Source organism: Pseudorca crassidens, chromosome 11 (genome assembly GCF_039906515.1).
Source record: "Pseudorca crassidens isolate mPseCra1 chromosome 11, mPseCra1.hap1, whole genome shotgun sequence".
NCBI classification, from domain to species: Eukaryota; Metazoa; Chordata; class Mammalia; order Artiodactyla; family Delphinidae; genus Pseudorca; species Pseudorca crassidens.
The window spans coordinates 15,416,750-15,433,984 of record NC_090306.1 but is presented as its reverse complement, the minus strand read 5'-3'; the positions used below and the strand labels follow the sequence as shown (position 1 = coordinate 15,433,984).

The 17,235-nt window shown below is 37.0% G+C and overlaps 1 protein-coding gene across 2 annotated transcripts in view; it reads right to left on the bottom strand.

Moving 5' to 3' along the window:
* Positions 1–17,235, bottom strand: part of AEBP2 (AE binding protein 2) — a 57,060-nt gene that overhangs the window by 7,651 nt on the left and 32,174 nt on the right. For both annotated transcript variants that reach the window (XM_067695836.1, XM_067695837.1), the window contains exons 4-5: positions 7,193–7,379; positions 3,983–4,107 (exon numbers count right to left, since the gene is read on the bottom strand). In XM_067695836.1, coding sequence (XP_067551937.1) covers positions 3,983–4,107; positions 7,193–7,379 — 312 coding nt within the window. The remainder of the gene's footprint in view (positions 1–3,982; positions 4,108–7,192; positions 7,380–17,235) is intronic.

The window sequence follows — 17,235 nt, the reverse complement described above, 5'->3', positions numbered from 1 at the left end:
AATGGAATCAATTAAAAAGCTCAAAGACAGATCTGTAGATGCTAAAACAAAGTACCTCTACAAAGAAGTAAGATATAAAAATAATGCAATGCAACCAAGTGCAGCAAACCAACTGACTGGTAACTAGGATTCTGCTGACCTCTTCTGGAGGCGGCTCAAAAGAAAATGTTTCAATTAAAGAAGACAAATTAGGCAAACTGCACGGCGTAGTACCTCACATAAATACTTTTATGCAAATCTTTTCACTACAAATATGGTTATTTCCTATAAAAGTTAATTTGGTAACGAGGAAACTTACATTTGCAGTTAGCACTGAACATCTGACTACTGTTTAACACGAACTGCCCCCACCAACCTTTCCAGTCACACTCAGGGAACCTTAGAGAACCTCCTCACCTGGCCCCAAGAAGACCTTTTCCCATTAGGGATGTTTCTTCCTTCCACTTCCCCCAGGAAAAAGCATTCTTCAGATTATACTACACCTTTGTGACTTTTCCTCAGTCAAGGTACCTCTGCCACCCCAATGTCGCTTGGGGGTGTGAATCACTCTTATTCCTAGGTTTTTAAAGTTTATGATAAACACAGGTAATCAATCATGTTCTTAAATCCTCTCAGATGTTTTCTACAGCTCGAAAACCTATTTTCATCTTCAGACTATTTTCACTCTGAGTAAATTTTAAGTTTTCTTCCAGACTCCTAATATCACATTTCTAGTTCCTTCATTTTTTTGATTATCTTTACTCCTCCCACGGTGAGCCTAAGGATTTCATCCAAAAAGCTGCTCTAATGAAAGCATGAAGTTGATGCTTCATTTTTTAAAACACAACCTTATTTATCATCATCGCCTCTATTCCCTAACATGTAGAGATACTTGTTCATTACTAGACCATTATTTCATCAGATTTATTGCCCTTTAAATCATTAAATGTTGATAGGCCCCAAACCTCAATCCTCTATTTCTTCTCTTTTCTCTTTAATACTTCCTAGGTGATCTTATCCAGTCTGATACCTTTAAATAACACTAATATGCTAGAAAGTTCTATTCTTACCTGTAGCCACACCTTTCCTCTAAGCTCAAACTCTTAAATCCTTGTGCCTACATGACAGAAGCACGAGATGTTTAGAATGTGCCGAAATTATGGCTCTTGATACTCCCCTCTCCCCGAATCTGCTCACCTCACAGCCTCTATTATATGGCAACTCCATCCTTTTGGCTAGCTGCCCAGGCCAAAAACATTGGAGTCATCCTTTCCTCTCGTTATCATACCTGACATCTGATCCATCCATAATTCTTGTCAATACCACTTTCAAAAGATATCCAAAATCTAACCCTTCTTAGTATCTCCACTTCAACCATTCTGACCTCTTCTCACCTGAGATACTGAAAAGACTGATCCCTTCTCACCCCAACCCTGACCTATAATCTGTTCTCAGTACAGAAACCAGAGTGAGCACATTAAAACCTGCATGAGAGGAAAGAGATCAGTGAGTTCTCTTAAGGCAGGGGGCAGAGGCCGAGATGGACTACAGGAAGATGAGCTACACCAGGAATGTTCTGCGTGACAGGACTGTCCTACAGCTCAACTGTGGTGGTGTGGTGGTTTCATAGGTAAGTACAACCGTCAAAACTCACAGAATTGCATATGTATTTTTTTGGCTGTGCTGCGTGGCTTGCAGGAGCTTAGTTCCCTGACCAGGGACAGAACCTAGGCCCGGCAGTGAGAGCCACTGGACCGCCAGAGAATTCCCTTGTATACTTTAAATGGGTGGGTCTGTATTTATTATATCTCAATAAAAATTTTATTTAAAAGAAATCACAATAGAGCATGGCTACTCAAACTCCTCCAATGGCTTCCCAATACACATAGAACAAAAGTCAACATCTCAGTCCAACAACACTCTCCCCATTGCCTCTCCGACTGCTCCTACTTTCTCTGCCGCACTTGTTTCCTCCAGCCACACTGGCCTCCTCATGGCTTTGCAGACATACTTGCATGTCCCCACTTGAGGATCTTATGCTTGATTTTGCCTCTGGCTATGATGCTCATCCCCCTAATGACGGAATGGCTCATACCCTCACTTCCTTTTAAGTTGTGTTTTTTTTTTTTCCTTTTAAGTTTTTAATTTTACTAATTTATCTTGTTTATCATGTCTCTTCCACTGGAGTGTAGGCATGGTTTCTTGTTTTGTTTTAGCCCGTTTTGTTCACTGCTGTATCATTAGTACCTGGCACATGTAGGTGCTCAATATTTAAGTAAATTAACAAATTATCCCTAATGCCAACTCTGGGTTTGGTGACCACATCTTACTGACTAAAAAAGAAAAATAATAATAGAAATCAAACTTATGGTTATCAAAGGGGAGAGGGAGGGAAGGGGGAACAAATTAGAAGTATGGGATTAACAGATACAAAATACTATATGTAAAACAGATAAGAAACTAGGATTTACTGTATAGCACAGGGAATTATATTCAATATCTTGTCATATCCTATAATGGAATATAATCTGAAAAAATTACATGTGTGTATATATGTGTATATATACGGCTGAATTACTTTGCTGTACACATGAACCTAACACAATATTGTAAATCAACTATACTTCAATTAAAAAAAACTCATGGATAAAAAAATTAACTTATTTTTTATCTGACATGCTTTTATTCAGTAAGATAATTAAAAGTCTATTTTATCAAATCATGAAATATTTTATGATTACAGTCAATCCTCCACTTATTTCAACTTATAAAATGATTAATATTTTCTATTTCCTATTAACAATACATAAATGTAAACTTGGATAATAAATGTTAGCTTTCAACTTAAAAAAAAAAAAAAGTGTTATAGACCTACCAAATCATAAACGTATGTTATCAAATTCCAAAGGAGGACTTTAACCATCACTGTTGAGCAAGCTCCTGATCTTGCTGAATCCCAACAAAATTCCCAGCACAGACATTTTTACTTTGTCTTCATTCTTATTTAGATAACTATGTTTACAACATTCTTTAAAAGAGCGTAAGTATGGTACAACTTTCCTTAAACCCAAACTCACACCATTATGTGCTCCAATCTCAGAAAAGATTCCCTTTCCTTTGTGTCTAATCTTCTACCTTCTTGCCTGTAATTTGGGGAATCAAAATCAAAATTGGGCATTTTGAATTGTAAGTATACATAAAAGAAAAAATGAAAATATAAGAAAACCTCATTATTAGAGGAGATGGGAAGAATAAGAGATTCAAACCAGTAGAGATATCAATACTGATCTTTTATATTTAAATTCTCATGCATTTTGATTAGAATATAAAAATAAAACCTAAATTTAGTATATTTTCTATTTCTACAGGCAAAATTAAATAATCTCTCTTTCCAGGGATTCAAATCACCAAAAGTCTGGTCTAAAGTTTATTTCTACTAACTGACCTACACCAAACTATAGCAATATAAAGATGACTGGATAATAAAAATGGCAGGGGGCATGAGAAGAAAGAACAGCTCTCTATTAACTCCTAGTTAACTAAAAATAAATTCATTATTGCCTTTTCAAATTCAATACTTTTCTTTTTCCAAGTAGAACAACATAGTTATTCAACAAATACACTGAGTTCCTACTATGTGCCAGGCACAGTTCTAGACACTTGGAATACATTCACAGAACAAAACAGATTAAAATTCCCTCCTTCATAAACCTTTCATTTAACACAAACTTTAGATGTGCATTTTATGGGTGATGGAGGAGCATGCACCACATAGGGATGTGAGTTAAAAGAAGTCTAATGCTCTAACTTTACCTGCAAGGAAACCAGAGGTCAGAAAAGACACCTAGTTTACTTAAGGTCAGAGACTGATCTTCAAATGCCTAGTAGCCCAAATGCCACCCCAATATACTTAAATAGTTCAAATTAAAGGCTAAAAAGTTCAACATAATCATTAAAATGTCAAATTGTGGGAAATATTTGAAAAATAAAATCGAATACTTACAGTACTATGAAAAACAACACTGTGTCCCTTCCCTAAACTTTCTATATGAGCTGAGAGGTTAAAGCATATGGCTCGATGTCTTATCGCATCCAGTGTTTGTGCATCGAAGAAATCATGTGGTCGTGCTAAAAGTCAATATAAAAGAGGTAAAGAATATTTAGAAAAATATAACAGTCTCCAAGCAGCCATATTAGTAGTCCATTTTCCACAAAAATATGTAATAAGTAAAAAAGACTGAAACAACGAATAAGTACCTATCCAGTGTTTAAATGCAAGATCTTCTTTGCTTTCAAAACATAGAACCTAGCTAACAAGGTAAGGATATACAAAAGCAGAACTCCAACCAGTGAGTAAGTGTGGGTTAATTCTGCCCCTTGGTGTGTGAGGTTCTAGCCTCCAACCGCATGATTGCATATTTCAGCTACTATCTTTTTCATATAATTTTATATTTTACTCCAGCATCTCTCCTGAGCAGCAGTCCTACATTTTCAACAATCTGATAAATGTCTCCATCTGTGCACTACACACAGATCTCATTCACCTCAGCCAAACATGAAATACATTTCATGAACATTTTACATTAATAATGTAATCAAAAATTTTTCCAGATTTGACACAGTGGTCATATTATTTTGGAATTTTTGACAAGCATTTTCTTGATTAAGAATAACTCTTCTAGGGCTTCCCTGATGGCGCAGTGGTTGGGAGTCTGCCTGCCGATGCAGGGGACGCGGGTTCGTGCCCCGGTTAGGGAGAATCCCACATGCCGCGGAGCGGCTGGGCCCGTGAGCCATGGCCGCTAAGCCTGCGCGTCCAGAGCCTGTGCTCCGCAACGGGAGAGGCCACAGCAGTGAGAGGCCCGCGTACCGCAAAAAAAAAAAGAAAAAGAAAAAGAATAACTCTTCTAACAATAATCTAAGAAAATTATAAATACTGTTTTGTTTTTGTTTTTAATTTTTTGGCCCTGCTGCCTGGCATGCGGGCTCTTAGTACCCCGACCAGGGAGTGAACCTGTGCCCCCTACAGGGGAAGCACAGAGTCTTAACCACTGGACCGCCAAGGAAGTCCCACCATAAATACATTTTTAATGCCAATGAGTCCACCAAAATTCTTTCTAACTCTCAATGCCACCAGTTATTAGCAATGTGACTTTGCACAAACTGCTTGATCTACCTTAGACTGTTTCCTTATTTGAGAAATGGAAATATAACAGCTATAGATTATGAATAAGTAAAATAAATGTATATGAAAAATGCCTTCAGTCATAACGCAGTTTTGATTAATATGCTCACACAATTTTTTAAAAAATAAATTCACAAACTTAGAGTAAGCAATCTTTTAGTATGATCATAACAAAGTTAAACATTGAATATTTGATAAAAACATTTTTAAAATTTCTATTTTTATCCCACTAATATTATTATAAACATGTTGTTTTTATTCCTAAGAAAAACACTGTTCAAAGTAAGGAAAAAGAATTTATTATTTTACAGTTGTGGAGCTTTCTAATATATGTAAAATATCTCAAGATCATCTGTAATTAAAAAGTAAATTTTAGGGCTTCCCTGGTGGAGCAGTGGTTGAGAGTCCGCCTGCCGATGCAGGGGACACGGGATCGTGCCCCGGTCCGGGAGGATCCCACATGCCGCGGAGCGGCTAGGCCTGTGAGCCATGGCCGCTGAGCCTGCGCGTCCGGAGCCTGTGCTCCGCAACGGGAGAGGCCACAACAGTGAGAGGCCCGTGTACCGCAAAAAAAAAAAAAAAAAAGTAAATTTTACCGCCAATAAAAGAAATGGCTTGATTTCCTGGTACAGCATACTCTGAATTACATGTATGCTGATTTACCACACTATTCTGACTTACCACTATGTGGAGTGAAATTATCTCTACTATTCATGGAGTTCACTGTACATCTACACAAATCTAACAGCTGGCATACTCAATAAAACAACATGAATAGCTCTTTCCTCATTGGATTTTTTGCTCAAAAGGAAATAAACAAAACGCCAGCTAGTGATAAACTAACAGAACCCACAAGACTAAGAATGCAATGACAATGGGAAATCAGTTAAAAAAAATTAAAAAAAATTTAAAAAGAGAGATTTATGGGAGAGAAAAAAGTCACGATTTTACATAAAGCTGAGAAACAAATCCCCTTCCTATTTTGATCTGTTGCTACTAGGGGGAAAAATGTATACTTTCTCCATGCTCTCCAAATATGCTTTTTCCTGAGAAGGATAAGCACTTAGAGAAAATAACAATAACTCACCCCTCTAAATCATTCAAATATATCACTCCTCACTCAAGATTCAAACACAGAAGTCATCACTTGAATTAAATTCAGAATAATAAAAGCTCCCAAATTTCAGATTCTATGCATTCAGACCTTAACCATGTTATGTCCACTATTAAAGTGTCAGGAATGCTCAACTAAAATAACAGTCTCCAAACCAGGTGTGTGTCATGATCCAATAGAGTGGGGAAGAAAATAATATCACTTCTGGATTTTTTTCATCTCTGTTTTTCAGTATTCCTTCTTGGTAATTATAATGCACACTAGCAGTGTTACCTATATATACTGTATAAATACACAAGTTAAGATTGGGTGCCCAACCATTTTTTTAATGAGCTGTATAATGAAATACCTTTGAAGACGACAAAAATAGAGACTCTTAGCCTGCGGTTCAAAAGTATACAATCATCTAATTATGTTCTATCCTAAATATCAAGGATACATCGCATAATTTGATGAGTAAGCCCATAACCATTGTACATGTGTGTCACAGCAAGACTGTTAAGTAGAGACACAGACTACACAGAGCTTCGCTATTCACACACACCACTTCGGAGCAGACAGGTTACTTAACTTTTACTTGATTTTTATCTTTAACATTCAGATTTTCTAAAATATTGTCAGAAATACCAACACTGCCATAATTGGTCTTAATTTAGAAGAGAATCAAAGTAGCCCTCAAAATCTAATTACAGAGCTTGGATTCTAAGGCCACATATACTTACATTCCCTTAGCTACTAGAGGTAAAACATACATCACTGAATTCTCACAGTGAAAGACCAAGATCCTATCTGTTCATTACTGTTAACAAAAACAGATAAGCAGAGTTGAAGAATGGTAAAAACTGAATTTGCATGAAAGCCCAAGACAAAAACAAAACCATCTAATACACACTGATTTTCAGTGAGACACTTACGTAATGAGCGTCGTCTTTTGTTCTTTAATTTCCTCCTTTTGTTCATTCCAGCTTTAGAAGGAGATTCTTCTTTGGCCTTTGGCTGGCTAGAAACTTTTGAGGAGTTCTGCTGACTGAAGTGTGTGGGTACATGGCGAGCTAGCCCTCCCTGAGAAGCAAAGCTGGCATTGCAGCCACCAACAACACACTAAATAAAAAAATTTAAAAAAATGTCAGGGATGCTGTATAGGATAGAAGCAAAATATGAACGAGTGAATATTTCATATTTTCAGAAGTAAATCAGTAACACTACAGAACTAATTCCAGAAAGGATCTATGAGGGACTAGTACAACCCTTTCACTTTATAGGTTGCACAAAATACAGATTAACCAGTGACAGAGCCTGGAAACTTTCATGACTCCTTAGTTTACTGCTCTTCCCACCATGTGCAAGACAAAAATAGTGGAATCTTCTTCCCAGAAAAACCTGGAGGTTAATCACTTTTCTAAGAGGAGCAGTAAGTTCTTTTCACATCAAAGAATAAGATAATCGAACAATTACTGGGATTCCTGGATTTTCAAAGTTATTTTTATTTTAAGATATATGCTATTTCAGGGAGTTCCCCAGTGGCCTAGTGGTTATGATTCCAGGCTTTCACCGAGTTCAATCCCTGGTCAGGGAACTGAGATCCCACAAGCCACGGAGCCGCAAGAAAAAAAAAAAAAAAGATATATGCTACTTCAAAACCTTCATCAGGCTCCCAACTGCTCTACACTGTTTTAACAGACAAGAAAGAAATACAATAATACTGACTTTTAAACTACTGGATCTAGTCGCTCAGAGAAGATAACTTGTATGCTCAGGGTTGGTCTTATGCAACCCTCTATAAGTTCCATTAAATACTGCCTCCTCAGCCTTCTGTACTTGCAAGACTGAGAAAACAAGAGGTCAACTTAACTACCCAAGTCACCTGGCAGATCTGCTATTCCAACAATGAATGCAGAATGTTTGGATATCACTAAAATTACAATGCTCAAATTAGCTACAGTGCAAGTGTGTGATTTCTAGTTAGATCTTAGAAAATAGTATTTGCAGGTCTTCTAACAAATGAATGTTACTAATTAAAACAAACATTTTCCAAAACGATCCCCAAATAGCAAAATCCACAGCTGGATTTTGCTGGTGGCCTTCTATTAGTGAGTTATTAAAGTTGCTTAGTTTCTGACTTGAAAACAAAACTACAAGTACGCAAATTTGCCACGTATGCTACTAAATGTATCCATCACATTATTCCCAGGTGGTTCAACTTAATTACATTTTTCTAGATAATACCACAAAAAAATCCACATGCTTCCAGGCTCTTTCTTTCAATCTAGGTACCGTACCTCTACCATTTTAAACTTCTAAAAACACACTACAACCCTCTCTTAGTTGAGATTATAACTTTATTCACAAAATCTCTCTAAATCTGCCCATGTGAAAGGGAGCTCATCCTCTTTTGAGGACATCCTCACACTTTCAGAGCATAATTAGATAATTTATCCTAACTCATCTTTTCCATGCATTTTGAAGGCAGGAACATACTTTCATGAATATATATATATTACCAGAAGCATCTTGCAAATCACAGGTATTTCTAAATACACTGGCTTATAGATTCTGACAAAAACCAATGCTAGCTAAGACATTTCACAGCAAAATCCTTATATAGTGCCATTAATAATTATTCTATTTACTTCAATATACAAGAGACATGTTACGGGCTCTAACTGTACTCAGAATTGCTAACAAAAGGTTAAGAGGCAGAGGAATGACTCAAGATTTTAGTTCAAATACTTATCTATTCTATATTCAGTACTATGTAAGATGCTAGAAGTATAAGGATGATTAAGACACAGTTCTTGCCCTGAAAGTGCTTACATGTGATCAGCAAGACATACATACAAAGCAACAACTTCAAAGGACTATAGTCAGGGGTAAGGCACAGAGTGTTATGGGAACCCTGAAAAGAAGCAATTAGCCATATTCAGTGCTTACCAATTCATTTAATTCTTACAATCCTATCAATAGTGTGGTCCTCAGATAGCCTACATCAAGAACGTTCAGCTACAGATTCTGACCATGAGAAGTTTAGCATCTAACGGATGCTGAATTCTTAGAATTTAAAAACTTACTACACGTATTTTGAGTACCAGAAAAGAATAATGGTTTTTAAAGCTTCTGTCTTCTGTAGATTACCACATTGCCATAGAACACCACAGTCTACTACAGAAGCCACTAGCCAGATGCTGCTACTTAACATTTTAAATAAGGCTACTATAAGAAACTGAACTTTTATTTTTATTTAATTTTATTAATTTTGTTGAGGTGAATTTCACATAACATAGCATTTTAAAGTATACAATTCAGTGGTATTCAGTGTATTCACAATGTATAAACAAATAGAAGGTTATACAAGGATAGCTCCACATCCTTGCCCAGACTTGTTATTTTCCATTTATTTTATTAAAACCATCCTAGTGAGTATGAAGTGTTATCTCATCGTGGTTTTTATTTGTATTTCCTTAATAATTTTTAATTTAAAACCTGATATTCAGTTTAACTACTGAAAAAGTTTTAAATATGTTTGGAAAACTTGAGTGTGTGAATCTACTTCTCCAACTGCAAATTTTATGAAATCTAAATACAGATGAAGATGGGGGTGGTGTTAAGAGTTTGGGATTAACATATACACACTACTATATATAAAACAGATAAACAACAAAGCCTACTGTGTAGCAAGAGAACTATATTTAATATCTTGTAATAACCAATAATGGAAAATAATCTGAAAAAGAATATATATACATTTTATATATATATGTATGTATAACTGAATCACTTAGCTGTACACTTGTAGCTAACACAACACTGTAAATTAACAATACTTCGATTTTTAAAAAATGGTTAGAAAAATAAATTAAATAAAGATGAATTGTTTAGCACCTGAATTAAGGGTGATGAAGTAGAATTGCCCTAATGGGTTAGTTTTGCACTGTCCAATACATTTTAGTCATTAGACACATACAGCTACTGAGCACTTAAATTGTGGCTAGTCTGAATTAAAAAGTGTTAAGTATAAAATACACACCAAATTTGGAAGATTTAGTACCAAAAAAGCAGAACATCTTATTAATTATACTGTATATTGATAAGGTGCTGAAATGATATAATCAGTTAAGTCAAAGATATTACTTAAATTATTTTCACTTTTTTCAATTATTTTTAACACAGCACTGGAAAATTTTAAACAACACATTTGGGTCACACATATTTCCATTCTACAGTACTGCCATAGACTAAGCCATGCAGTACTTATTTTTCTTTTCAATTTTAGATGTCATCCCTGTATTTCCTAACACCTATCCTAAAAACATACTTTAGGGCTTCCCTGGTGGTGCAGTGGTTAAGAATCTGCCTGCCAATGCGGGGGACACAGGTTCAAGCCCTGGTCCAGGAAGATCCCACATGCCACAGAGCAGCTAAGCCCGTGCACCTCAACTACTGAGCTTGCGCTCTAGAGCCCGCGAGCCACAGCTACTGAGCCTGCGCTCTACAGCCCGTGAGCCACAACTACTGAAACCCGTGCGCCTAGAGCCCGTGCTCTGCAACAAGAGAAGCCACCGCAATGAGAAGCCCGCACACCACAATGAAGAGTAGCCCCCGCTCACCGCAACTAGAGAAAGCCCACATACAGCAACGAAGACCCAACGCAGCCAAAAATAATAAATAAATTTTTAAAAATAAATAAAAACATACTTTGAATAAGCATAATTTGTGTCCCATGTGTCAGATACTTCAAGGAATACGATATAAATAAAATAGTCTTTGCCCTTGGATTCCCAGTTTAGTACTGGTTATTCAAAAAAATTTGTTGAGAAACTCCACATTTCAAATTTTAGAACTGCTTGCTACGTGACTACAGTTAAAGCAGCAATGATAATAAGTTCTGGTCCAAGTCCTCAGGTTTAAATTGAAAGGGATTTTGTGATATGAATCCACCCAGGATTATCCTTAATTACAAGGGCCCAAATAGGCTAACAGATTCATTTTGTCCTGGGTTCCTTCAAAACTACAAAGAATAAGCCCTGGTAGTATCTAGAAGTGAGAGAGTAAATATCACAAATTTATTTTAATCAGCAATGATTCAATGCTCAGGACATAAAATCAATAATGAGAATTCTAACAGAAAATTGTTTTATCTTTGATTTTGATTATTCATCAGTCAAGAATAAAAAACAAATCTAAAAAAGAAAATATAGAAAGTACAATGAGAATTTAGAATGAGAGAAAAAGAGTACTTTTTTTTTTTTTTTTTTACGGTACGCGGGCCTCTCACTGTTGTGGCCTCTCCCGTTGCGGAGCACAGGCTCCGGACGCGCAGGCTCAGCAGCCATGGCTCACGGGCCCAGCCGCTGCGCGGCATGTGGGATCTTCCCAGGCCGGGGCACGAACCTGTGTCCCCTTTATCGGCAGGCAGACTCTCAACCACTGCGCCACCACGGAAGCCCCAAAAGAGTACTTTTAATGAAAAGAAATACAACAGAATCACACACCTTTCACTAAAACACAAATTCTTTTACCCTAACAGAGAAAGTAATTTTAAGCACCATCTAATCAATATTCCACTCATTTAGTGTTTATCCCAGAGAACAAGGTGAGAGACAAATCTGCTGCCTCAAATGGTCTTAGTGCCTTCACTCCCCTTAACACAAGCATCTCACAGTGCTGAGTGATTTTACTGTTCAAATATTCAATGTTTCACCCACACATACAACAATGACTACGGAACTCAAGCTACCACACATGGTGCTCTGGTTTAAAAAAAAAAAAAAAAAAAAAAGCCTGTTTCAACAATCAGGGAAAAAACTGGTTGTTGGACATTGAGTGTTTTAAATGTTCTGTCTCCCAAATCCACTGAAACATTCAATATGTCAGCTACTCTTGTGGGCAAGTAGCTGTTATAAAATTTGAAACGTGGAATGACAGTTTTTTCAAACAGATTTGTTCGAATGAAGCAACACTAAGACTTTCTTTGCTAGTACAAAGACTGTCTTATTCATACTCATATTCCCGTTAAGTAGTATGAAAATCTACAAGGGGCGACTGAAACATAGAGCAGAAAACACCAGTTTCACAGAAGATATGGTAGTATTTATTAGCAGGTAATCTAAAGGAAAACAAAAATTCCAGGTAGAAACGCTGGTTTCCTAGTTTTGACAAATGTACCACAGAATGTGAGATGATAAGATCGGGGGAAAAAAACTGGGTGAAGGTACATTGGTACCCTCTGTACCATCTTTGCAACCTTTCTGTAATTCTAAAATCTTTCCAAAACAAAAAGCTTTTAAGATTCTCAGGTAGAAAGCACAGCCTATACAAAACCACAATGAGGGCAAAATGTGACCCATTTGAGATCTACAAGTAATATAGTATGGCTGGAACACAATTTCCTATGAAGGTAAAGTAAGGGATTGAATGAGAGTAGAGAAGCAGGTAAGTATCAGATATGATATTATGCATCATGCTAAGAAATAGATTTTAATTTAGAGAGGAGTTATCAAGGATTTCAAATAGTAATAACTAAGTGAACCTTAGAAGAACTGGGAATAACAGAGTGAGAAGTAGTAATAATATTCAAAATACCCTGAGAGGCAAGCAAATCGATAGGATTTGCTAATGCATGGGGCGGTGGGGCAGTATAGGAAAAGTTAAGAGAAGAATCAAGACTATTTCAGGGCTCTTAAAGTCAGGGTAACTGGATGGAAGATCTTAGTATTTACTGAGTCTAAAACAGAACCATGTTTGAAATGGAAAACCAAGATTTTGTACATGTTAAGTTCAAAATGCCCTATTAGACATCCAAGCTGAATATTCTATTCTGGAATCCAAGAGGGAAAGTCAGGGCTAGAGGTAATCTGGGAGTAATCAGAATATACACAGTATTTAAAACCAAAGGACTATGGGGCTTCCCTAGTGGCGCAGTGGTTGAGAGTCCGCCTGCCGATGCAGGGGACACGGGTTTGTGCCCCGGTCCGGGAAGATCCCACATGCCGTGGAGCGGCTGGGCCCGTGAGCCATGGCCGCAGCCTATCGCCTGCATCGGCAGGCGGACTCTCAACCACTGCTGCCACCAGGGAAGCCCTAGGGTGAGAATTTTTGACAGCACTCTCCAACATTTAGAAGTGAGGCAGAACAGAGGTCAGCAAAGCAGACTGGGAAGAAGCAGCCACTGAGTCTGGGTGGGGATGAACAACAGGCAAGTGTGATATCAAGGAGGCCCAGAGAAGAAAGAGTAAAAACAAGATCCCATATGCAACATGCACATAGTAAACACAGCATACATCTTTCTTCCCCTGTGCCTTTTTCCCTCCTTTCAACGAGCACTGAATTGGTAACCTCATTTACCAGAGAAATATTGCTTAGTTATCAGCTTTTATAACTAACAAAGTTCACCTAGTGTTATAATAAGCGGTATTTCTCTTACAGGTCCCCCCATAAGAGAAATCTCTTGTAAACAGAAGTTCTTAAGCCTGGGTACACACCCAAATCACCAGAAAGATTTCTTTAAATATAGCAATGACAGGCAGCACATCCCAGAGATTCTAATTTAATTGGTCATGGGTGCAACTCAGGCACCAGAATTTGAATACCAAGTGGCACAGCTCATATAGTAAAAAAAGAACTACCTCTTGATTCTTACCAGATTTCCAAATAATGAGATCCCTACCACTCTCAACAGTGACCAATCGGTTTTTCATTTCTGGAGGGGAGAGGAATCACCTTTTGTTTTTCAGTAGCATCATGTTCACTGCAGCTATTTTCCTTATTTTACTCAAACTGTACCATCTTTGGTCAGTGGGAGCCTGCTAAAAACTGTCTGCCGAGGCTAGGGAACATGAGAGCTTCAAATACACAGACACACAGAGACATACACACAGAGAATTAAAGCTAGAACAGGGTGCTTTAAGCTTTGTGTTATTACAGAGAATGTCTGTTGAAAAGCAAAAGATTCTCACAAAAAATATATATATATACACATATATATAATTTAAAAAGATACATAATAAATATATATATAATTTTTAAATGTATTTTATACATATATCTGTGAGGTGATGGATGTATTAATTAACTAGATGGAGGGAATACTTTCACAATTGACTAATGCATATCAAATCATCACGACGTATACTTTAAGTATCTTACAATTTTATTTGTCAATTATACCTCAAAAATGCTGGGGGGAAAAAGCAGAAGATTTTTTAAATTATCAGTATCGACTAACATTATAAAACAGGTTACAAGGGAACTGAAGAAGGAAATTATTGCATCACCCATCGCAGTGAATGATGTATTATTAGCATCACTATGTCCTGTAAAAATTACCAGAATTTGCCTGTGTGCACAACTGTAAGCCACCCACAGGAATAAAGATATGATAGTTTAAGTCTGGTTTGATAAAATTTCTTTTTTCTTCATCGACAATTTAGGCTACGTTCTTGATTCCAAAACACCTAAAAAGACTGTCTATTTCATGTATAAGGCCTGAAAGAAAATCTGAGTTTTTCAAGCAATACTCTATCACAATAAGAAGTCACTCAGATGTGTCACTATTATGAACGAAGCCAATCATGTTGAGCTGCTGGAGACTAGCTGCTGAGGAAAACTTACAATAAATTCATTAACCCATGACAACTAAGTGACGACAAGTACTGTGTTCAAAGTAAACAGAAATACTAGAGTAGGGGAGAAACATGTAGGAAGAAAAAAAAAACTATGGAGCCTATCTGAAAAGTTCAACTATGTAATTTCTAACATACTATACAAATTTGTCCAGACAAGCCACTGCCACACTGGCAAAAAAGGAAATCAAAACGATCACCAAACATGCTATGTATGACTAATTTTTATTTTCTTCAGTTAAGTAAAATATTTCTGAGCATGGTGAGTTGAAGCCAATTAGCCATGATAAAGCTTAATACCAAATGACTAAGAAAAATCAAAATCACACTTAAAAAAAAGAAGACCAGAGAATAGTTGAAAGAATTCCAAAATCCTAGTCCTATAAACACATGTAATGTTTTCCAAACCTTTAATAATAAAAGGTTTCACTACGTTAAACAAAATGGCAGCAGCAACTCCCCTTCACACAAACTCTAAATGCACATAAAAAGCAAGGGTGTATACACAAGACAAAGAGAATATGGGGAGAGGCCGGGGCAGAAGGTGCTTATCTAGGAATAATCTTTGCACTTTAATTATAAAAGATAAACATTATTAAAAGAAAAAACTATATTTACATTTTAGGAGTATGTTTGATTTTACAAAACTAAAATTTCATAACGAGCTGACATGATCAATTATTTTCATATGACATTAACTTCTTCTCAAGCACAAAACAACAAGTTTAAGAAACATCAAATGTAACTTAAACATAAATGAAACATCCATGACTTTCATTTATTTCCCATGTCAACTCAATTAGGTCTTACAGACTTCCAGTTTCTAGCCTTTGCCATTACCAACACTCCAATGGACTTTTACCATCTGAATCTTTAGACAGTTGCTCCAGAAGCCACATGAGCAAAAACTGATAAATATATAAAAATCTGTATTAGATGAGCATCAAAATGATAGTCATGTATGATAAGCCAAAGAATAACATACAGCTTCCCTGGTGGCGCAGTGGTTAAGAATCCACCTGCCAGTGCAGGGGACACATGTTCGAGCCATGGTCCGGGAAGATCCCACATGCCGCGGAGCAACTAAGTCCGTGCGCCACAACTAGTAAGCTTGCACTCTAGAGCCTGCAAGCCACAACTACTGAGCCCTCGTGCCACAACTACTGAAGCCCGTGTGCCTAGAGCCCATGCTCTGCAAGTAGAGAAGCCACCACAATGAGAAGCCTGCGCACTGCAACGAAGAGTAGCCCCCGCTCGCCGCAACTAGGGAAAACCCACGTGCAGCAACAAAGACCCAATGCAGCCAAAAATTAAATAAATTTATTTAAAAAAAAGAATAACATAATACATGAGTCATTCTGTAGACAGATGATTGACTGACTGATAGAATCAAGAGTAGAAAGCGCTGAAAGTAGAATGTCAACTTATAAACTTAGATGGTAAGAGAGAAAAAAACTCATTTTGTAACCCTCATAGTAATAAATGATTCAGGCAAGAAACATTAATGGATACTAAAACTAGTTCTAATGGGGAACAATATATTCATATAGTTCAAAGTATCTCTCCAAAAATTAATCATTAATTGTAAAGGGACAAATAAGTTTATGGTAGAGAACCTGGCAAATTCCACCTTAACCAAGTGATGCTAGGTAATTTCATCCATGATGGAACAAACTCTCATCAAGTGTCCCCTGAAGTGATACTGTGACAATTTTATTCTATTTTCACCAAAAATGCATAAACTGAATCTGATCACATCAAACAACCCCCAAGTGGGCAACATACTACAAAATAAAATGTTTATACTTTTTAAAAATATTAGTGCTATAAAAGATAAAGACAGGCTGAGGAAACTGTAAGTTTTAAGGAGTCATGAAAACTAAATGTAGTGCATGATCCTCAACTGGATTCTAAACCAAGGGGGGAGAAAAACGGCTATGAAGGACATTATTGGGACAATTAGTGAAATCTGAATAGCTGATGGCATCAATGTTAAATTTCTGGAACTTGGTAACTGTACTAAGGTTATGTAAATGAACGTCCTTGCTCTTAGGAAATAACACACTGAAGTATCTAGGGATACGGCTCCTCTTAAATAGTTCCCCCAAAATAGTGTGCACGCGTGTGCGTGTGTGTGTATGTAGGAAAAAAGGGAGGAAAGAAGAGAGAGAGATGGGGGGAGGGAGACAGATGGAGAGATGGATGATGTACTGCTGGATGGAAAGATACAGAGAAAGAAAATGTGGCAAAATGTTAACTGGTGAATCTGGCTGAAGGGTATACAGGAGTTCTTTACCCATACATGTGTGAGAGAGAAATATATGGGAGTTCTTGTATCT